Source organism: Poromitra crassiceps, assembly GCF_964638095.1.
Source record: "Poromitra crassiceps genome assembly, chromosome: 9".
Lineage (NCBI taxonomy): Eukaryota > Metazoa > Chordata > Actinopteri > Beryciformes > Melamphaidae > Poromitra > Poromitra crassiceps.
The window spans coordinates 12,546,268-12,570,035 of NC_139630.1; the positions used below are offsets into that span (position 1 = coordinate 12,546,268).

General features: G+C 44.9%; 1 protein-coding gene and 1 pseudogene across 2 annotated transcripts; both read left to right on the forward strand.

Annotated features, from left to right (window-relative positions):
* Nucleotides 1-2,921: 2,921 nt before the first annotated feature.
* Nucleotides 2,922-8,081, forward strand: LOC310782173 (deleted in lung and esophageal cancer protein 1 pseudogene; annotated as a pseudogene). The gene has a single exon. The product of its transcript is annotated as a deleted in lung and esophageal cancer protein 1 pseudogene (transcript).
* Nucleotides 8,082-11,641: 3,560 nt separating this feature from the next.
* LOC310782174 (hatching enzyme 1.2) lies at nt 11,642-22,450 on the forward strand (the record flags this gene model as incomplete). The annotated part of the gene is made up of 8 exons (XM_083642861.1): nt 11,642-11,675; nt 12,411-12,463; nt 13,450-13,519; nt 17,122-17,236; nt 18,643-18,815; nt 19,247-19,328; nt 21,280-21,404; nt 22,250-22,450. The coding sequence occupies 8 exons, from the start codon at nt 11,642-11,644 to the stop codon at nt 22,273-22,275; spliced, it is 678 nt and encodes a 225-aa protein (XP_083498987.1). The 3' UTR covers nt 22,276-22,450.
* Nucleotides 22,451-23,768: the final 1,318 nt, after the last annotated feature.

Below are 23,768 nucleotides of genomic sequence, written 5' to 3' on the forward strand. Positions count from 1 at the left end.
AAGCTAACTTCATCTAATGTAGAATGCAACAACATGTAACTGGCTCGTTAAACTCGCATTCCAGGAATAACGTTAATGTCTGCGAGTCTGCGGCCCCTCGGACATTCCAGGCCGGCAGGCGGCACATTTGCCTCGGCTTTTAAACAGCACTACACGCGGAGGCAGCCAGTTCCTCGGTTCTCTGCGGAGCCCACTCGCGTAGCGCCACAACACGCTGAATCCCACTCGATTTGGGGGCGGAACACGCCAGGATGCCAACTTCCATAAAACACCACAGAAGAAGAAGAAAATGAGAAGAAGAATGTCATCATTGGGGGACTTCTTCTTTTTGGTGTCATCAGTGGGGGCCGTCTAGGTAGTGTGAGGTAAATGCACTCACTCGCCTAGCAGTAGCAGCGCAGAGACGCGGGTTCAATTCCCGGCAGTGGTACTTCCGGCTTGGTCAGACGTTCCTACAGTCACAATTGGCCATGACCTGTGGGTGGGAAGCCGGTGGGGTATGGGAGGGGTCAACATAAAGGATGCCAACTGCCGTAAAACACCACGCCATCAGTCTGTCACAAAGTACCTAAATGGCAACACTGCAACCAACCAACCAACTGAGTGACTTATAAAGCAGCTAAAAATAAGACCGGCATACTAAAGTCTATATAAGCTGAATTCCAGATGACTTCGCCAACCAAGCTGTCATTTTGAGTGTGACGAGGGGTACAAAGTTAGGGAGATGGTCAACAATCTAATGAGAGAGGTTAACAAATGGCTCCTGGTGATGGGGAGTGTTGCCTTTAACACCCTAAACAAAGCTGTGAAGCTGATCGCAGTCACGCTGCCATGGCTCAGGTCCACAATCATTGTCCTTCAACTGAGCACACCCCCCCCCCCCCCCCCCATTATAGGCCGAACCACCGTGACTTTGCATTAACAACAACAGGTACTTCCAGGTAGACAGACACCTGATTTAAAAATTTTAAATATAACAAACATGTTTATTGTTTATTTCTGTTGTCATTTCCAGGCATAATAGTAACATTGATGATATACCCTAGTTAAACACAGTGGTCCGACCTATCGACGTTTGGATGTGCTTGTTTTATGTACTGTGTTGATAAACCAAATCTACCCAACGTGACATCTCAGGATCAGTCAAACTATTCGCTGCTAGTTTTGGGTGAACTCATATCAAGCTGTATATTTTTAAACATCACTCATGATCAGTGGGATCCCACTGATGATGTCACACCTGCTTTTCTGACATCACTGATGACATCACTACCTCTTATGACATCACTGATGATGTCACAATGCCTCTGACATCACTGATGATGTCACAATTTATGACATCACCGATGACATCATCACTGGGACTATGTGTGTGCGTGTGTCTGTCTGTCTGTCTCTTGTCTGTGTGTGTGTGTGTGTGTGTGAGAGAGATCTCACAATGCCTCTGACATCACTGATGATGTCATCAGTGGTACAGAGAGACAAAGACAGAGCCCTAGCTCCCTTATAGATAGATAGATGTCATGCTTCCCTGCTGATGCTATATGTAGGACCAGTTTGAATGTTGACTCTTCTCGCTTTCCGTGTTTGTTGACGTACATAAATACAATTGCTAATTTGAACTGTGATGCCATCTGTTTTGTACACTTTCTCAAGTAGTCAGAGGCTTGAGCAGTAGGTCAACTGACCCATGCTTAGCTTTAGCTGATGTAGCCTCCAGGAGCATTCCAACACTGGGCCATGCCCATGGGTTGAATGCGTGAGGAATCCAAGATAATCCTCACACGGTCATATGGGTCAAAATAAACACGGGACAGGACAAAAGTGACAAAACAATGCAAAACGAGACATAAACTAGTAGAAATATATCCACAAGCTGTGTTGCGGCTGTGGCCGCCGCCATCTTGCGTGTGTAGCAGACTCTCGAGAGCTGAGGCGGACGCCATTTTAAGGACACATGGCAGCCCTGTATGGACAAAAAGCCACCATACGGACAAAAAGGCGATATAGAGGTATTAGAGTCGGCCTCTAGCCTTCTAAATGAGCAGACCAGATCAAAAGACAAACAGCCACAAGAAATAGACAAACACGTATATCTACAGTACATGAGAAGGACGACTGTAACACTGCATAAGTGATATCCTCAATGATTTATGACAGACACGGACAGTGGCGGACTGCATAATCGGGCACGTCGGGCAAATGCCCGGTGGCCTGGCCTGCCAAAATTTTTTTTTTTTTTTTTTTTTTTTTTTTTTGCAGGCCAGGCCAGGCCACTCACTGAACAGCAGGCCAGGCGCCGCCTACTGGTTTACTAGTGGTTTTATTACTTTATTCAGGTTTAAAGTGGGTGCATCTCATTGTAAAATTGGACTTAGCCCAAATTGGGCTTCAAACGGCCCAAATCGGGCTTCAAACAGCCCAAATCTGGCTTTAAACGACCCAAATCTGGCTTCAAACGGCCCAAATTGGGCTTCAAACGGCCCAAATTGAGCTTCAAACGCCCCAAATTTTTCACCGCCGCCCTTCGGACGCCGGCACGCGCGTCGGCCCGTATCAGCCTGGCCTGCTTGGTATCTAATGCCCAGCCTGAATTATGATCCCAGTCCGCCCCTGGACACGGATGATGTCATAGTCACCTCCAAGAGTTGCCGATCACTCACTGATGACATCACAATTGCTCGAGTGACATCACTGATCACCGATGTCATCACTCCACTCACCAATGACATCACAATTGCCCGAGTGCCATCAATGATGACATCATCATAGAGTGTTCCAGTGATTCATTAGAGACACTGTTGTCATAGCAACAGAAGCTATAACTAGGACCGGTAATTTGTGTAATTGCAATTAGTCCGAGTGAATGAGTAACTGGCACTCCACTAGTACAAATTAACAAACTAGCTGGGGTATCGGCCATGCTGGAAGAATCACAGACAAGACGAAAATCATGGTTTGATCCATCCTTGAACTGTCATAGGCCCACATCACACAAATCACAGGATATATCTCATGTGTTGGCAAGCATTTTCAAGGATGTCTACACAACAGAAATCATTGGGACAGACACTTTATCCAACCTCACGAAGACCAGGAGCAGACAAAGTGACTACCATGATAAATATGTTGAGGAGCTTCAACAGGCCCACTCTGAGTACAACCAGCGTATGAAAGAGGCAGATATGCTGGAGAGTCATATAATTCATGCCAGGGTCCATGCCATGGCCACAGAAAACCAGGCCTATGAGAGAATGACAGATGAGATTGGAGAGACTTCTGATCATCTCAATGAACTGATCACTTCAGTGAGATCATCCTTTGTGTGGTGTGTAGACAATGATCTTCTCAAAAGGAACAATCTGATTTGTCCAGAAGACTACCTAACCAGACAAACTCCATTGGTGAACGCACCAACAGGACGAGTGAAATCCAACCATGCCGATTCCACCTTCACTTACAAAATGCATGTGTGCAGGGTGCCTCAGGATGATGGTTATATGCTGATAGCTAGTTCAGAAAGGACCAACCAAAAATTGATTGAGGGATCAGAGTGCCACCTGATACTGGAATCCAGCTCAGTCACCAAGAAGAAAACACCCAGCCATAAGCCGAACCAGTTGCATCCCAGGCCAAAGTGGATGGATGAGTCAAGTGCAAAGGATCGGGCAGATGCGACGGACAAACTTCAGAAGCTGAAAGATCGACACAGCTTCCTGCACGATCCCCGCTCCCTACCCCCAGACGGACCACAGGGGGGCAAATCCCTCATCCACCCCACGAGCAAAGCGGAAAAGATGGTACAGAGGAAGAAAGTGATGGAGGAGGATATGAACAGCCCCACTGATGAGCCCATTTTAGTCTTTGTAGCAAATCCCTCAGTATTGTCCTTCACTGGCTACAGTGTGGGACATGTGTATGAGACCACACTGGAGCTGAGAAACCTGACTGTCACAAGCCGCCACATCCGAGTCATGCCCCCTACCACTCCTTATTTCTCACTTGGCCTGGGGAGGTTCCCGGGTGAGGGTGGCAGCGTTGCTCCAGGGATGAGCTGCAAGTACACGGTACGCTTCGCTCCAGATTCCCTGGCAGACTATGAAGACATGATAGTGGTGGAGACCCAGGCTCAGCACTCACTGCTGGTGCCCATCAAGGCCCGACGACCCCCTCCGGTACTCACCTTCCCTCGGGTTCTGGACTGTGGCTATTGTCTGACAGGAGGTGTGAAGTTTGTTGAGTTCCTGTGCTGTAATGAAGGTCTCAGTGGTGGAACCTTCTGCATCATCCCTAAGAATCAGTGGACAGCCTCTAACCTGAGGTCTGTAGTGACAGCTCTCTTCACTGAGCAGCCACCCTTCGCAGTCAGTCCCTCATTCTTTCTGCTGCAGCCAGGACAGAGCACAGTAGTCGAGGTGGTTTTCTTTCCCACCACTGCTGAGAGGTTCTGCCAGGTTTTCACTATTATATGTGACAACTGCCAAGTGAAAGACATTGCCATTCAAGGTGAGGGCCAGCTGATTGCTCTTGAGCTTGTGTCTGTGTCTGGCGAGAAAGGGCTTTCTGCCCTGGGGGAGATGCATGACCTCACCGCCGAGCACTTTGTTCGTTTCAGCCCATGTAACCCTCACTCTGTGCAGCAGAAGAAACTTGTCATGAGAAACAATGCCCACTTGGAGCTGCCATTCCATTGGCAGCTCATGCAGCCCAATCTGCGGTCTCTGCTTCCAGGAGAGGCTCCACACCCATCCCATATCCAGTTCCACCCTGCCACCGATGATGTTTTCCAAGTCAGCCCCCTATCAGGTCTCCTGGCCCCCTGCCAGGAACAGGAGTTCCTGCTCACCTACTTTCCTAAAGAGTTGAAGGATTACCACAGTGTCTGTCACCTGGTGCTGAGGGATATCCCACAGCTGCCAACCGAGTCCAATGGCAGTAATGCCCCTCAGCCTCTGAGCACAGCTTCCAAGGTAAGGGATGTCATCGTGATGGAGATAGAGGTCAAGGGGTCAACCGAGCCGTACCAGGTCCTACTGGAGCCCTGCGTCATACACATCCCTGGAGAGCTTTTAATCCGCACAACCGCCCACAAGAAATTCAAGATGTGGAACCACAGCAAATCATATATCCTCTTTCAATGGGAGAGGATGAGTGGTTGCCACATAATAGAAGTAGAGCCCTCTACTGGTAAATTAGAGATGAATGAGTGTTTCGATCTTGACCTGGTTGTGACCGGAGGGAAACCGGAGAGGGTTGTGACCAGTCTGCTATGCCACATAGAGCACCACCACAAGCCAGTCACTCTGGCTGTAGAAGTCTCATTCAAGGGTCCTACAGTAACGGTCAGTGTACCCAGCCTGGACCTGGGGCTAGTGAGGTTGGGGAAACAGACCCAGGCATCGGTGCTCCTCACCAACCCCACCCAGCTGGAGGCCTCCTGGAGCCTGGAGGAGAGGAACAATATTCAGCAGGTCCATCAGCTTCCACAGATCACAGTGGAGCCATGTCGAGGCATGCTGCCTCCTCTGGCCTCTTGCAAAGTGGATGTGCTCTTTAGACCACATTCCTGCCAGCACTTACACACAGTGCTGGAGTTGGCAGTGGAGAGCGGAACTGGATGTCACTTGTCAGTGCAGGCAGATGTCCAGGATCCTCAGGTGTGTCTGCTCAGCTGTGAGCTGGTCTTCTCTGAACTCTACGTGGGCATTCCTGCCGAGGGTGTCGTGACTCTTTTCAATCAGACCCTGCTGCCTTCCCACTTCACCTGGATGGCCCAGCTCCAGCGTAAACAGGCGTCACTGTGTACAGCTAGTTTTGACCCGTCATCTGGTACAGTGGGACCAAATTCCAGCATGGATATCACAGTTAACTTTACCTGTCACACAGATTTGGTGCTGACTGAGGTTGCAGCTCTCTGCGAGGTCCAGGGCATGGAATCTCCTCTTGTTCTCGGCATCTATTCCAAAGCCAAGACGCTCAGTGTGTCCTACTCGCTGCCCAGTGTCTGCTCTGCTCCAAATGATCAGAACCCCTCCCCGTTGGTACTCAACTTTGGAGATGATAGCATTTTGAAGAGAGCCGTTACCAAGCAGTTGCTGATAACCAATCAAACCGCTATCCATGCCCCTTTCACCATAGAAGTTGAGTATTTCACTGGCCATAACCCTTCCACCTCAGAACCAAAGCAATCACAGCAAAGGTTTACATATATGACAAAACCGCTTCACTCTGTTCAGGCCAGGAAATTTGAAGAGAGAGAACATGAGGAGTTTGAAAGCAGCCTGCTGTCTCACGGAAAAGGTGCAGCATTCTTTGTGTTGCCAGACACTGGGATCCTGGGACCATTTGAGATCCAGACCATAAACATCACTGCCTATACAGACATGTGGGGAGAATACAGAGATCACCTCATATGCAAAGTGGGCCATCTGGAACCCAGGCTCATTCCTATCCAGATGACGGTGAAAGGCTGTCCGCTATATTTCCAGATGATTGGTCCACGTACGGATCACCAGAACCAGGGACCAATCGTACACTTTGGCACACGTGTATCTGGAGGAGACACGGTCTCTCGTTCTCTCCGCATCAACAACCCCAGCCCATATGATATTCGCGTGGACTGGGAGACCTATAACATAGATCGGGATGACAGGAAGCTGCTGGATGTTGTGGTGACATATGGAGATGCTTTCCCCGTTAAGGATGCCGATGGCACCGAGGTGTTGGGTGGCACATTAAGGCTTTCTGATGAGAACATTCAGCCAGTCTGGGACATGAGCCACACCCCCGGCTCTGTGGGAACAAGCTCCAACCAAAGCGAGACTGACGTAGAGGGGGAAGAATCCATGACTGAGGAAAACAATGTGGAAGAGGAAACCTGTCTTTATCCTTCACGTCCGGAGAAAAAGCTAGTCTCTGTCTACATCAGACCCCACATCGGCAACCACTCAGATTATCCCTACTGCATCACGCCACAGCAACTAGTGATTCCAGCGAAGGGCAGTGGCACCATCTGTGTATCTTTCACCCCCTTGACCCTGTCTGAGCCGGTCTGTGAGTCCAGATGTGTGGGCTTGACCCTGTCTGAGCCGGTCTGTGAGTCCAGATGTGTGGGCTTGGCTCTGGGATTCATGAGTTTAGACTCAAAGATGGCGGCCTGTGTCCCAGGTAAAGTTGGAAGGGCTCAGGCTTTTGATCTGGAGCCTGTCAGAATGGATCTTCAAGCTGTTGTGAAGCCTGCAGTGCTGTCAGTGCAGATGGAGGAGGACGAGGGGATGCTGGAGTTCCATGCCACAGCCAGTGATTTACTGAGGGGGGAGTCAGAGAAGGAGCTGTCAGTGCAGGAATTTGACGTGACCCAGACCTTTCAGCTCAAGAACAGCTCTGAGATGCCCCTGCAATTCAGGCTGGGGACTCATCCTCCGTTTTGTGTGGTCCAGCCTCAGCACCAGACCAGCAGCGCCACCGATCCCTCTACCAGTGTCAATCAACCCCTGGTGCTCCAACCACAACAAAACATGCAGGTGAAGGTGGCCTTCCACTGCTCCCAGTCTCTTCTGGACCATGATGACCAGGCAGAACAGGAAGTCACACCTGCAGTGACACTGGTCCACAGTGCAAGTGGGCAGAGGAAGCTGATGTTCCAGCAGAACCTCCTGCTTCACTACAGCAACAACAGTCTGCAGGTGGTGCCTCTCCGTGCCCTTCTGGATCTGGTTACACTGCATCTTTCCACAGACAGCATCAACTTTGGGACTTGCTATGTGGGGCAGACGCAGACCATAGAAGTCAACCTCTACAGTCATGGGGCCCATAGCCACTGGAGAACAAACATTGAGTCAGATGAGGGAGACTCCCTTTTGTTCAGAGTGACACCGCACTGTGGGCTCCTCAGGCCCCAGGAGCACCTAGTCACCAGCTGCAGACAGCATCTACACATCAGCTTCACTGCCAGTGAGGAGAGAGAGTTCAGGGCCACGGTGACAGTCCAGGCAGTGCTGGTGAAGACCGTCCTCACTCTGCAAGTCCAGGGAAGAGGGTCCTTCAATGAAGCATACAGGTCTAGCCAGGTTTCCACATAACTGATCCAAACTGACCACCTAATGTTTTTTTTTACCTGTTCATTTAACTCACTATTTTTATTTACTGTGTTGAATTATTTGAAAATTTAAGGATAATATTTTGATAGAGGCAAATGTCAATATAATGAACATGAAAACAAGACACAGAGCTATTAGGGTGGCCATTTCCATAACACCAAAAAGGAGGCCACTTTGCAACTCATGATACAATACTATCACGATAATGATGGTATCACAATACTCAATACATTGCATGACAATTTATCATACATCACAATATCTGTGTAACGAATTAGGAAAATACTCCTAAAAAGGCAAAATGCATTTATGTACTGTATATAATTCACCGCATTATAGCCTGTTTCATAAAATTTGATAGCTATGAAACAATGTAGCCTACACACACACACACACACACACACACACACACACACACACACACACACACACACACACACACACACACACACACACTGCAGCTTGTCCAGGTGTGCCATAATTTCATCTTGACCTTCCCTTCCCAAAGCTATATAGCTTTGATTAACATTCTTTACATTTGCATCTGTCTCAGTGGAAAAAGTACACAAAGCTAAGTTAGCTGGCTGGCTAGCTAATTCCCTCATGTGAACTGTTAAAATGGCCCACTTTGGAACAGTAATTAAACATCTTTACAGCCTGGACCGAAACATGGTTTCAGTCTATATAGCTAATTTCACCTTTTCTTCACCGGCAGCATGTGGGAGGATCACGCAATTCCCACGAGTTGTCTTCCGCCCTGAACAGTTGCCCCCGACCAACCAGAGGAGGCGCTGGAGCAGCGACCAGGACACAATTCCGGCTTCCCACACGCAGACACAGCCAATCGTGCCTGTATGAACTCCTGACCAAGCGTTAACAAGCTTGAAAATGGCTTTCGAGAGGTCACAGTGACCTTGACCTTTGACCTTTGACCACCAAAATAGAATCAGTTCATGCTTGAGTCCAAGTCGATGTTTGAGGCAAATTTGATGAAATTCCATCAAGGCATTCCTGAGATATCGCGTTAACAAGCTTGAAAATGGCGTTCGAGAGGTCACAGTGACCTTGGCCTTTGACCTTTGACCACCAAAATCTAATCAGTTCATGCTTGGGTCCAAGGCGATGTTTGAGGCAAATTTGATGAAATTCCATCAAGGCATTCCTGAGATATTGCGTAGACAAGCTTGAAAATGGCGTCACAGTCACACAGGTCACAGTGACCTGGTATACATATGCTATATACCTGGTAATTTCCTTGTACATATCTGAGTTATTGTCACACTAACACGGTCACATTTAGATGAATTGATGGGTAATAGTGGAGGTTTATATTCTGTAATCTATAATTACTGGGTAAATACTAGGTAACTACCAGGTAAATAATACCTGGTAGTTAAAATATCTAGTCATTACTGGGTAACAACCTATTATTTACCGGGTATTTACCTGATAATTACCAGGTGTAGCAGATACTTCTAATTACCCGGTGAATGAATACCTGGTAGTTACCGGGTAAATACCTGTCCATTGTCGAGTAATTACCTTGTAAATATCTGAGTTATTGTCACACTAACACACACAGTCACATTTACTTCTAATTGCCAGGTAATTGTGAGCAAACAAACACTCAAAAAGAAAGAGGTTTTAGAGGTGCTCCTTGTAAGCAGTTAATTGATAGTGGGGGAAAGTGGGTGGGGAAAGTGAAAAGGCAGCGCTTGCCCTTCCCTCATTACCACCACTGAGGTGCCCTTGAGCAAGGCCCTTAACCCCCATCCGCTCCAGTGGAGCTGATCAGTGGCCAGCAGATCAGACTGTGGTTGTACTGGTCAGCTTCCAGGTATGCATGTGTGTGTGAATGTGAACAGGGCACTCCTGAAAAAGAGAGCATTGCTCTCAGTGAGACTCCGCCTGTATAAATAAAGGTAAAAAATATATATATATATATATAGTATTCCATTGTACACATCTTGGTCGAAAAACAGCAGGTGACCATTATCGTTGGGAACACTGTGCTTAATCGCCAGATCATGTCTATTTGATTTAGCAATTGTGCAATTCTTAGAAACACACATACGTCACACATGGCGTTACGCCCATAAGCCAGCCGAAAAGAATTTGAGGTCCAAACACCAGGGGTATTTAAACAGCATAACGTGACTTTGGCGCTCTTTTTAAACTATTTTCTTCTGAAATTTGCCGTGATGCCGGCTGATTAACGTGAGGCAGCTCTACGACGATGTAACCAAAAACTGAAGCTTTGTGGACTCAAAGTATTACAGAGTAAGCTGCTGCGTGTCACCCTACCTTTATGACCGTCAAAACAAGCATTCCATTTCACAATAATCTTTACACTGAATGAAGCAAAGGCTACTAAAATCTGGTGAAAAACCCCAAAAACAGCCAATATCAACCTTTTCTCATAAACTCACATGAATGCAGGTCACATTTTGTCTAATCTAATTCATCCATCTTTTAATTTAGTTTGTCACACACTCTTTTCTGGGAGACGGACCAGTTCTCATGTTCCAAATCTTTAACCTTGTGCCACACTTTTGTCATTAGCAGTGAGCGCTGTACCGCAGTTTGTAGCTACTGCGCACGCACAGTGACGATAAAGGCATCCACATTTTACATTTAATATCGGCAAATAGGCGAATCTCCAAAAATGTCGGCGTATCCCTTTAGCCTCACTGTGGAGCACCAGTGTGTGGCCTAGTCAGGAAATATGCAGGTGAAATGATTAGCCTGTTCCTGTTTGTCCACATATGGATGCATTTCCTTTTCCAATATCCTGAATTTATAATAAAAGACAACATTTGTGTGCCTTAGTAAGAAACCTAATCCCATTGCCCAAAGAAAAAAATAATCCTATAAATGATACTATGGAACTACACACATGCATTATAAGGCCCATAATGGCTTACAAACAGCATTGTCCAGCCCAGTCTCCAATTATTATTTTTTTAATAGTAACATTGGTCCACGGCCTAAAAACAGTTTCTATTTCATGTGAACTTTTGGGAGGGGGTCTGGGTTTTTGGGGTCTCCGACCCCCCCGGGGACGCCTCCCTCTCCCACGCCCCATGCCTAACGCTAACCCAGACCCTAACCCTAAACCTAACCTCTTCCACCCCTCTCAAAACTCCCACTGCTGTAAAAACTATACCATTCAAAACCACATTTCCATTTAACAATTTTAGAGCCAAAATTGTGAAATGGAAACGTTTTTGGCTGTGGACCAATGTTACTATTTCACAATTTTCTAAGAGACTGTGTTTTGCAGCGTCAGCTTCCAAAGACCCACGCCCCTTTGATGTGAGCTCCAATTGATTATGCAAGCTACACAAAGAGCCATCAAACCAGCATCATCACAGCAGCAGGTGAGATCACTTACGTTAATGAGCTGCAGGTGTAATTAAGGTAAGTGACCTGATGCTGTGATGCCAGTTTCATGGCATTTTCAGTCTGTCCAAAAGGCAGGAAATCAACCGTCTGTGTTCTGTTTGAACCTTTTGCTCTGTTGAAGTTGTTGAAATAACACCATGTGGCTCCTACTCGTCATCTGCATTTCCCAAGGTAGAGATCCAATCATTGATCATCGGAGACTTCTGCTTCTTATGGATGTTTTCCCCTATTGTTATTCAACAGCGTGATCTATCGATTTCACAGCGTGATTTATTGATTTAATGTTGAGATTGTGTAAGGCTTTCCCTCAAACCCCGCACTCAAATAAGCCCTGCTTGCGCTTAGATTTGCACTGCTTGTGCTCAAACTGCATGCTTGCACCCAAATAAATAGAACTTGAGTTTGCTTTGACAGATTTCCTGCACTCGCACTCAAGGCTATTTGAGTGCGAGGGCGTGGTGTCAGGGAAAGCCTTACAAAATCTCAACATGAAATCAATAAATCATGCTCTCAAATTGATGAGATGACATTCTTGAATAAAGATGGAGAAAAACCTCAATTCTCTTTCTTGATTTCAGTCAGTGGAGCTCCCGTAAACGAAACCCATAGCACTACTACATCTGCCATAGGTCTGTGCTGGTTGTCTTAAAGACTTCATATTTGGTTTAATTGTAACAATATAAAAAAAAAACGAAATGCTCAACGAAAATGCTCCAATTCCCACAGGCACTGTTGGGTCGACTGTTAATGTGACACAGCCAGAGACAGCCAGTGCGGAAACCTTAGAAGGTAAAGCTTTTGAGCGTTTTATGCATGCAGAACATGCAAAAATTCCTTTTTACACGTCTCTAAAATCTTGTTTCTGCGTTTTGAGATGTGTTGTCACTAACACGTTGTCTGTAACAGAGCTGGAGGAAGACGAAGACATGATTGTCCAAGAGGGAGATCTTTTGCAGCCGGTAAGATGGAGAAACCATGTTTTAACTTTTTTATTTTTACTTTTTTAAGTGGCAATATATATTGAAAATCAGGACCGGATACACTTGCTATGAAATTGCATATACCTCAAGAAATTCTGCCCAGTATGATTTTTATATCACTTGCCTTTCGGCAGGAAACTCTCCCAAAAGTTTGCTCTAAAAGACTGGAAATCACACTATAGTGTCCAGAGTTGCCAAATTGTAGTTCAAAGTTGATTTGCACGGGAACATTCTCTCATCTCTGGCAGGTGTTTTTTTTTCTTCCTCAAGAGTTACAAAAGATAAAGAGACCAGAAGTGGGGACTTGAGACTCGTGACTTGAACTTGTCAGGCTCAAGTATTGCTTTAAACATGACTTGATGCAGTACATGAAGAGAAGACTTGAGACAGGAGGACTTGACTTGGGTGCTGTGACTGGTACTTTGACTTGAAAAGGTTTCTGAAGTCTTGAATTGAGATGTTGTGTTTGTTTAAATGCCTTGGATTAAAGTGAGATTTGTTCCAGCAGGCAGCATAATTTAAAATGTTTTATGCGTTTGTATGGAACGATTGAATTTATAGAAGTTGAAACTGATTATAGAAATCAAACTCATGATGCTCTTACCAAGTCTTTATCCTATTAAAGCCATAATGTATTGAAAAGTCCTGGATATTTGGTTTTCTTTAAATATTAAATTGCTACTGGACTATTTGATTTGTTTTGACTCGACTTGCTCTTCTACATACTGTATAGACTTTAGACTTGATGTCACATTAATGACATGGACTTGACTTGCTAATCTAGATATTGACTTGACTAAGGCTTATGCCTTGAGACTGACTTGAGCAAATTTGACTTGGTCACACCTGACCTCTGTAAGCCTAAATTACTTGTTAAATGTGCATTTTTACAGTGTATTATGGGACTGAGTGTGAGGCCATGGGCAGTAGTTGTAACATGTAGATGTGTTGCTGTCTAAACGTAGTTGGAAAGGAACGCGGTGGAGACCCTCTGGTCAGGTATCGCCATACCTTACACTGTGGACAAGAAACTGGGTGAGTTGTGTAGTAGGAACTGGTCCTTCCTAACATTGGTGGAAAGTAACTTAAGTGGATGTACTCAAGTACAGCTCTGTACTTAAAGGAACACTCAATTTTCAACCAGCTTTGTATCATTACTAAATCACTGGTGAATCTGAGAATTAAACCGCTTTGCAGTCATTCATTTAGACAGTTATTGAGAGTTGAATTGAGTGAAGTTGTGGACCAGGGGCCACATTACAGAAACTCCCTATCTTATGTCTTAAGTTAGGATAGGACTAGTTTAACACATTGACTGCCAGCCGTTTTTTTTTGCTGTAGGTAGCTTCTGCCAAGCCGTTTTTTGAGGATTCTGGCTCATTTTACAAGAGCCGAGGATTCTTTTCTGCTTGGAGTTTGTGAACATACAATATCTCAAAAGTACTAATAGAATGTGTACTTTCTCTGTCTAAAAGAGTTAGTTTGTAGAGTTAGTAGTTATGTAAGCATTAGCAATTGAATACAGCATGGTTTTAGCGTCAGAAAAAATATTCCGAGATAAACGGCTTTTTGTGAAATTCGATCACTTTAACCATTCATTTTTGGCATCAGTAAGACCTAAACAATAGTTTTGAACAGTAATTTCCTCCATAACAGCAGGAAACTCCCCTCTGCTCAACTCCTCCCTCCGTGGGCGTTCTTCTTGGCTGCAGCGCCGTGTCACAAGCACTTTCCTACCTGTGCAAATGCACTTTCTCATACTCTCGACCTCTCAAATAAATTTCTGAATAGAAATTAAATTACTCTAAATTAGAGCGAAAAAGAAACAAAAAAGAATGGGTTGAAAATCCCATTCTAAAAGCCTTTTATGGCTGTTTCCAATTTGCAAAATAGCCTGCTGCACCACAAGCGTGTCACCAGTCTCACTGCCCCGCTGCGGCTGTGCCTGGCTGTGCCTGTCTGCGTGGCCGCTCCCCGAGGAAGCCTGGCTGGACTCGCCCGCCTCCCGGAGCCCTGGCCGAGAGCTCCGATGAAGCCCCTGCGACTCTGGTCATATTTACGCTGCGTGCCTCAAAGTGTGCTCCATCCGCAATCCACCATGCACGTTTGCAATCCCGCACCGCCAGCAATCAGCGCGGAAACGAAAGCGCCTCCGCCAATCCATTTTCATGAGAATGGAAATGGATCACACTGCTTTTTGCTTGCCTTCCTACTTCCTTGTCGCCACTTAGTGGGTCGGTGGAATGGGTTGTACACGTTGTACACGTCCAATACTTATATAAGAGACGTAAAAGGGTTAGATCAACGTCCCACCGTCAAAAAAAAAAAATCGATTCTGAAAACGTGTTTACACGTCGCTGGCAGTCAACAGCTGGATTCTGAAAACGTGTTTACACGTTGTTGGCAGTGAACGTGTTAAGATAGGATTTTTTCTGATTTCGTATTACAGAAGCAAATCCTAACTAACTTTAGGAATCCTATCTTATCTTGCAAAATCCTATCTTATGTCTTGTTAGGAAATCCTAAATACTCATCCAGCATCGGTTATCAACTTTTCTGTCTGTAACCCTAGCAACCACTAGCAACAGACACCTCCTCCTTCTCAACTTGCGGGGGAAGTAGGAGCGCTAGTAGCCTGCTATTAGCTAGTAGGCTAACGATGTGTGTTGTTGTCGAACATTTTTGAGATTGTGGGGCAATGGACCAAAAACGAAAGGCATTTAACTTCAAGGCAGATGAGTTGGAGGTCTTAGTGACCGCCGTAGAAAGGTTAAAGACGTGCTTTTCGGAAAGTTTTCAGCCACCCTCACGCGGGAGGTGAAAGAGAGGGAATGGGCTAAAATAGCAGAAACCGGGCAGAGCCCAGTGTCGCCTAGTCGGTCTCTCCAACACAGGTCTGAGCTCCTCGGCTAGCTGCAGTATCATGTCCCGGGGCAGTCTGTATCGATTAACGAGCATTCTGTCATCAAAACGCAAAACGTCATTCGGGTCCCGCATGAGCCTTTCGGCAAATAAATTGCACCTGTTGACATTTTGTTGGTTTTGCAAATGTATAACAGCGCAGCGTAGGTAGGCTATAAATTATAACGAGATGCAAGATGGCTGTTGTTCCAGTTGAAAATAGCGTAAATTATTAGTTAGGACAGCATAGCTGGCATCTTAGAGTTAGGAGAGCTTTTTTAAGATTTTGGGGAGTTGGGACGCTTCTGTAATACGCTTTTCCCATTTTAAATTAGGATGAGAATATTGACTTAGGAACTGTTGTTCTGTAATGGGTGTTTTCCTAAATCAAGTCCTAACTCTAATTACCATGGTTACCAATCATTTACTTTAGGATTTGGAATTTAGGAAGTTTCTGTAATGTCGCCCCAGTAACTTAACTCAAATCAACTCTAAACTAAATGAATGACTGCAAAACGGTTTTTTGATTTCCTTTTTGATTTTGTAATGATACAATGCTGGTTGAAAATCGGCAGTGTTCCTTAAGTACAATTTATTAGAGGTACTTTACTTGAGTATTTCAATGTCATGCTAATTTATACTCCACTACAGTGGAGGGAAATATTGTGCTTTTTACTCCCACTACATTTATGACAGCTTTAGTTACTTTGCAGATTTAGATTAATACAAATTATACATCAATTAATAAATTATGATCTATTCATAGGTTAAAGGGATACACCACTTTTTCGGGAGTTTCGCTCATTTTCCACATAACGAAGGTACACCGTGCCTTTACCGTCACTGTCCGCGCAGTATACAGTGAGCTACAGTCGTGAGGTTAGTTAGTATCACCATAGAATGGAGGCCAATGGTACACCAGTTTAAAATAACCAAAAACACGCATCTAAAAGCGCCAAAATACATGTTGTGCTTCGGGTACTCGCCACGAGATGAAATATCAATCCATCGTTACGTGAAATGTAATTTTGAGTAAATCCCCACACCAAGTCACTTCCTTGTTTGCCTGCAAAGAGCACTTCTGCTGTACACAGCGCATGTGCTGTATGCTGCGCATGCCAGGCGGCCATGTTTAGAAGGTAATTCCAGCTATCTACCTTAAAAAAAAAAAAAAAAATCATTTCTCCTTATTTGGATTAATATTTCATCGCGTGGTGAGCACCCGGAGCACAATATGTATTTTGGCGCTATTAGATGTGTTTTTGGTTATTTCGAACGGGTGTACCATTGGCCTCCATTCTAATAGCGATAGTAACTTCACGACTGTAGCTCACTGTATACTGTGCGGACAGTGACGGTAAAGGCACGGTGTACCTTGGTTATGTGGGGGGGATATGGCAAATGAGAAACTCACGAAAAAGTGGCATATCCCTTTAAGCCAAGTAATTAATAAGCCATATAAGTAATTAAAATAAGCTCCAGCTGCAACATTAAAGTGATGAATGCATCAATAATGGGTCTCAATAACATTCTGAAATGGGCCATTCTGCATAATGACTACTTTTCACCTATAGATTTTGAATGTAGTACAGTACTTGTAACAGTATGTATTTTTACACTGTTGTATTACCACTTTTACTTAAGTCGCATACTTAGAACTTAAGAATTCTTCCACCACTGCTAACATGTGACTAGAGTGTAGACGGGCAACGGTCTCTGTGCTTGTCCCCCGACAGCTGATCGAGAGGCAGACATCCTCGCTGCCCTCCAGATGATCTCAAAGCACACGTGCATCCGCTTCCATAAGCACAACGCGGAGTTCAACTACCTGAGGTTCCTCAAAGGCAAAGGGTGAGCAACCTGTCCACTGCTGGGACCTTCTCATGTTAAAGCTGCACTAGACAGGCCTAAAGCAGGGCTTCTCAAAGTGGCCTCTAGGGACCTCCGGGGGTCCTTGATGGGGTCCTTGATGCATCCATAATTACAATGTATGACAATTTTGGTCATGGGTTTTCATACTTTCTGGAATAAAACGTCTAAAAGCAAAAATCATCAAATCTTCACCTGGTCCCCCATCAGCAGCTTCATGGTTAGAGGACATGATGAGTTTCCTTAAACTAGAAAAAAATGTAGTTCTCATTAAAGGTGCTGTTGGAAAATGTACTGATAGATTGGAACCCTTTCTTTATATAGAGACACTGCATGAAATAGGCCACGCCCATCACGGGGGAAACGCTCCCTTCATTTCCACACACCAGCGTCATTTTCCTTGAATTAAACATAGCTAAAAGCTGTTGTGTGGTGGGGCTGCGCACACAACAAATGTAAAAAAAATCACCAGTTAACATTGTTTTGTACACCTGAGCAAAACAAGGAAGCCATTGAGAATTGGCGAGGAGAAATATGTGGATCTAGCTGTCAAGGAAGTAAGTTGGAGTGTACATCTTCCGTATATACAATCTTTTGTGCAACATGCAAACATGCACGTGACATAGGAGAACGCCAGGATTGGAGGGGGTTATGTTTTCCCCCGTCTTGGGCGTGGCTTCTGAATGATGATGCGTTACGCAGTGTCTGTAAATAGCCTTCAGGCTTCCAGCTTGGGTGTGTGTGTAGTCTGTGGGTGTGGTTAGTCTGTGGGTGTGTGTTGTTGGTCTGTGTGTGTGGCTGGGCAGGGGGATTATAACGTGCTGCATTAAATGTTAAATGATTGTTGGATGCCATATAATGTTTTCAAACTGCTCAGTGTACCCCTTGCTCTTAAGTGTTGCAAGTGTATGTGTGTATATAAAAAAAACGTGTGATAAAATCATATCAGGTCGGGAATTGAGGTCTAATCTGTCAGTTACGGGTCCTTGATGTGTATCCGTTTCTTTTTTAGCTGCGACCAGCAGCTCTATAACTCGGTTGGTTGATCAGTTGGTCCACAAAAAGTTCACCACCCTTTTAGTGACTATTTTTCACCCTAGGAGGAGTTCATGTGTTTATGTAAAGGTGTGTTTGTGTTCGTGCCAATTGGCTAAAAGGGAGGCAGTGGGGGTCACATTTTAATTTGCAGGATGGAGGGCTGAATTTTGTCAAGTGTGTTCATGCCAATTGGCCGGGGGAGGGGGGGGGGTCGTCAAAATGCAGGGTGGCAGAGGTATAATAGGGTGGGCTGCTGCTACCGTTTGGGAAATTTGCATATGTGGTCACAGCTATTGCAAATTCACGCTTCGTCCTTCCTTTTCTTTCTTCCACTCGACACACTCGCACAGGTGTGCCTCCTTTGTTGGTTGTCGGGGCGGGGCCCAGTCGGTGTACTTTGGCCGCTCCTGCAGTGTGGGGAACCTGGCTCACGAGGTGATCCACGCTCTGGGCCTGCATCACGAGCACACGCGCCCCGACCGCGACGAGTACGTCTCTGTGCACTGGGAGAGCATCATGTCAGGTAAGCACTCTGTTGACTGGGGAGTTCACGCTCAACCATTTTAAGGCGATTGACTTTGATTGGCCGGTTTGGAGACATTACATTTTGCTTGTAGAACTACTGCAGCGTCGTGAAAACATGGTGGAAAGAATGGTCGTCATATACGGCTATAAAGTTACACTTTTAGTTTTATTTCGGAGTTAAGTACACCTTGCACACATTGAGCTAAAAACTCTAACGTGCATTTTCTCCAAATGACATGGTTCTATTCATTGTATACAAAAATCTTGGGTATGGCCAACAAATGTGAAAACCTGTTTGACCATATAACTGATAATTTAGAGACATACTATATTAAGTGTATTTTCCTGTTTTGTTTGTCTGCCTGTGTATGTAAATTCCCACATTATGAAATATTTTCTCATTTGAATATCTTGTGATTGTTTCCAAAGGGAAACAGAAGAACTTCAAGGTGAAACGGGGGAACACGCAAAACTTGCCGTACGATCTCCAATCCATAATGCATTATGGGAAGTAAGTCTTAACCCATTCTCATTCTTCTTATTTCTTTAGTGTTTACCTGCACCAGTAGGCTAGCTTAAGCTACTTTATTTATTTTAATAACAGCCCCCCACCCTTTTATTAACTTGCTTTCTCTTAAAGGGATACGCCAACATTTTGGGAGATTCGCCTATTTGCCATATTCCAATAGTATGTAGATGTCTTTCTCTCTGTGCTCTCCAGTGTTGGGGGTAACTCATTACAAAAGTAACATATTACATGTAATATATTACTTTTAGCAGTAACTCAGTAATATAACTTATTACTTATTGGATTTCAGTAATATTATACCAGTTACTTTGTCAAGTAAGTCAAGTTACAAATTGAGTTGCATTTTATTAAATCAAAGCACATATTTAAAAAAGATACAATCACCTAAACTGTGTTTTTATGCAAATAACCACTATAGATGACAATAACAAAGGAAAAGAATAACATTTAGAATGTTGGATTGTTTACACTGACTTCAAGATGGTTGAAATTATTTTTCGGGATGGGTCCGGGGCGGCGATGTCATTCTGCTGCTGCTGTTTTGGTAAAAGTCATGCAAAAAAAGTGTAATAAGTAACGAGTTACTCTACACAGAAAGTAATATTGAAAGTAACTTATTACTTTCAAATGAAAGCAACTAGTAACATGTAGTATATTACATTCTGAAAGTAAGTCCGTTTCACCGCTCACTGCTACTTGGCTTAGGATTACAATGGCAGTCTGCGGGGACAGCTGCTTACCGCCGTTCAGTCGCCCGAAATGCCACATTCCAACAGCGCCAGAAACACTCACATGTGCACACGACATGTGCACCTATGTGCAGTGAATATGCCACTGTCTCTGACTTGTCTTATCACTATACTGCCTTATTGCTTGTTGTGTCTCTTGTTGTCTTTGCACTCATATGCCCTGTTATATTTGTATGTTGTAAACGGAGTCCACAGCACAAGAATTTCACACGTGATACTTGTACCATGGAGTGACAATAAAAATCTTGAATCTTGAATGTACATGTAGTGTACTCACCATGCGATGAAACAATCATGTACATGTAGTGTACTCACCATGCGATGAAACAATCATGTACATGTAGTGTACTCACCATGCGATGAAACAATCATGTTACGTTTTTGAAGTAAATCCATATCGAGAACTAACAACAAAGAGTGTTTGCTAACAAAGAGGGTTCCCTCTGAAACCAAAGTTCCTCGTTCGCCTGAGGGGCATGTGTGTGAAAGACTATACTGCTATACTTTCGGGAATATGGGCGAATCTCCTAAAATGTTGGGTGTACCCCTTTAAGAAACCGTACATTCTTCTTTTGTCATTCACTAATTGTTGTAATCTGACATTTTTTTAAGCATCTTAGTAAAGATGATTTTTGAAAAGTGCAGTAATAAGTGATCACGTGATGTAAATAATGATTAGATGTGAACAGTACTTTTGAGTAGGCAGCAGACCTCCTTTGCCAGTCAAATGTAGTCTAAACGCCAGACCCATGAGAGTTCTCACGCTGATACACTACGTTACTGCATGCTGCCGATCTCTCTCTGGGTCTGGGACACTTTCCCTCAGAGGGCTGGTTATGGGAGGGAACCGTCCACTTGGCCAGTCATATGCCAGTGATGGCTTCAGTCCTCTCCAATCGGTAACGACTTTGCGATCAGACGACACGGGAGGTGCAGCCCATTTTTCGACCAGCTCTCATCGGTGCTACGACCTGTCACTCATTCAATTTCAACCCGCCTTCAAAACCAGCAGTGGCTGTTAACTGGCACAGACTCACTTATGTAGTATGCGGAGCGCAGCGATTCAATGTCGTATTTGAGTCTGGGGAGAGACTAGTCAATATGCAACAAAGCCATGCAATATAAACACAGCCACGCCATTAGCCTGAGTCTACAGCAACTTGTGCTTTTTGTTTCCCTTGCAGGAACTTCTTCAGTATGAACAAGTCGAGTCCGACCATCGTGTCCAAGCAGAAGGGAGTGGAGATCGGTCAGAGGACACACCTCAGCGAGCTAGATATACAGAGGCTCAACAAGCTCTACCACTGTGGTAATGATGAGTATTTATCATACTGCCAGGCTAACATAAGCATTATTATTCATAACACACACTTGATCAACCAAGAGTTTCTTTGTCAGCGGACCAGCAATATGCATTTCAACATTTGACTGTAACAACACTTCCCAATTGTTCTTGGCCCATTCCCCCTGCTGTCCGGGTCGTTGCTCCACCCCATCTGCCCATCTGGTTGTAGACTAGCACACGCCTCCTCCGATACATGTGCAGTCGGCAGCCGCTTTTTTGCACCTGACAGCGAGGTGTTTCACCGGCAGGACGTAGCACGAGGGGGAGGATCACACTGTTGCCCCCCAGTTCCCCCCCCCCCCCCCTCCCTCCCCGACCAGACTGACGAGAGGAGGCACTAGAGCGGCGACCAGGGCACATACCCCACCACCGGCTTCCCACCCGCAGACTCGGCCAATAGACCCTTCTCACGGGGGCCATTTTGTGTCGAGAAGCCAGGGTAAACACAGGTGCAAGCAAAACACTAATGAGGGTTTCCAACTTCCATGATTGGAATTTGGAAACCCTCATTAGTGTTTTGCTTGCACCTGTGTTTACCCTGGCTTCTCGACACAAAATGGCCCCCGTGAGAAGGGTCTATTGTGTCTGTTGGAACGTCTGACCAAGCCGGAAGTAGCGCTGCCAGCAAATTGAACCCGGGCACTTCAGCCTTTGTTCTTCTTCAGACAAACAAGTTACAAAGTCAATGAAGGTTTGCGCTTGTTACATAATGTGTGTACGTATACACTCCTGCGTATTTGTTCATTTTCATTATTTTAAATGTGTGTGGAGAAAAAAAGACCACCAACACGTCTTGTTTTTCCTTCCAGATGAGAGGGAGCGGACCGGACCCTGACCGGACCCTGAGCGGACCGGGCCCTGAGGCTGGTGGAGGCCACCGTGCTGGCAGCAGACGCTGAAGGACTTGACGGCGGGCGCCGACTCCTCGAGCATCAGCAGCTTCACCGGCTGAAGCCTTATCATCATTTTCTCTCTCTCATTTGACAAGAGATAAAGATATCGTGCCAATCTACAGCATTATTCTCCAATCTTTATTTATTATAGACCTGATGCAGCATGCACACCGTTAACCCTTTAAGACCTGATGCAGTGTCTGCGTCGTTAACACTTTTTTTTTTTTTAGCAAGGATGGTTTATACAATAATCAGGTTTTAGGAGGTTGTTTCCAGTGTTGCCAACTCTTTTCCATGCAAAGGCGCTATTGGCTGCTCAGAAAGGGGCTAGAAGGCGCTAAAGGAAGTCACATGCTAATTTGCATATCAAATGATGCTTAGAAAACACACCTCGGCGTAGCCGTTGTAATTGACTGTATGGTTGTAAAGTAAACGAGTGCCGGGTTTACTCAACCCTATCCTGCTGCTCTCTCAGCGGAGGAGAGGGGCTCCACTGAAGCGCTGTGTGTGTCAGAAAGGCAGAGATGAGGAGGAGAAAAAACCCAGCAGCAGCCTCACCAATTTAAAGGCAAAATCCATTAAATTCAACACATTTACATTGCTTCACCTGGTCAGAAAAAGTAGCCAGATTTGGTGCTAGGCGCATTTTGGAAATAAAGGCGCCTGGGGGGTCTGAAAAGTAGCTAATATAGTTGGGCGGAGTTAATGGGGGGACAGTCGTTAAAAAAAAAAAGAAAAAAAAATGCTCACCATAATCTCCATCTCACTGTCTGGCTGAATATGATCATACAATTTATATCCACTTTGACAAGAATCACGGGTATCTCTTTGCTAAAGCTGTGACAGGGGGGCGTCTGACAGGGCCTTGCTGCAGCCGCCCCCTCCCTCTGGAATGCCCTCCCCACTCCCCAGTCACATCTGACAGACCAAAACTCATTGTCTTTCATACGCATTATCTTTCCAAAAAAGCCCTTTTCACTGTTGCTTTTGACCTATAATATTTCTGTCTCTCCCCCCCTCATCTATTTTAATATTTTCTCTTTATTAAAGTTGTTTTATCCTGTATTTGTGAAGTGTCTTTGAGCACGGTGAAAAGCAACAGTGAAGCACTATATAATAGACATTAAACATACAATATGTATGTATTAATGTTCTGTAATTCTACTAATATTCTAATATTTCTTATATTTCCATTCTTCTACTTTATTAAACAATAATTAGAGAGACCATGATGATGCCAGCCTTAAAATGAGATATTCCTCTAAATCTGGCTTCAAATGGGCAAAATTTCAAATGTAAAACGGCCAAACACACGGCAAATGTGTCTCCTGCAGAAATGGCCCCGCCAGAGCTAAAAGTCAAACTCCGCCTATGCTGCCAAAAGGGATAAGTTGGCAACACTGGTTGTTTCAAACGTGCTGTAGGTTTTATAATG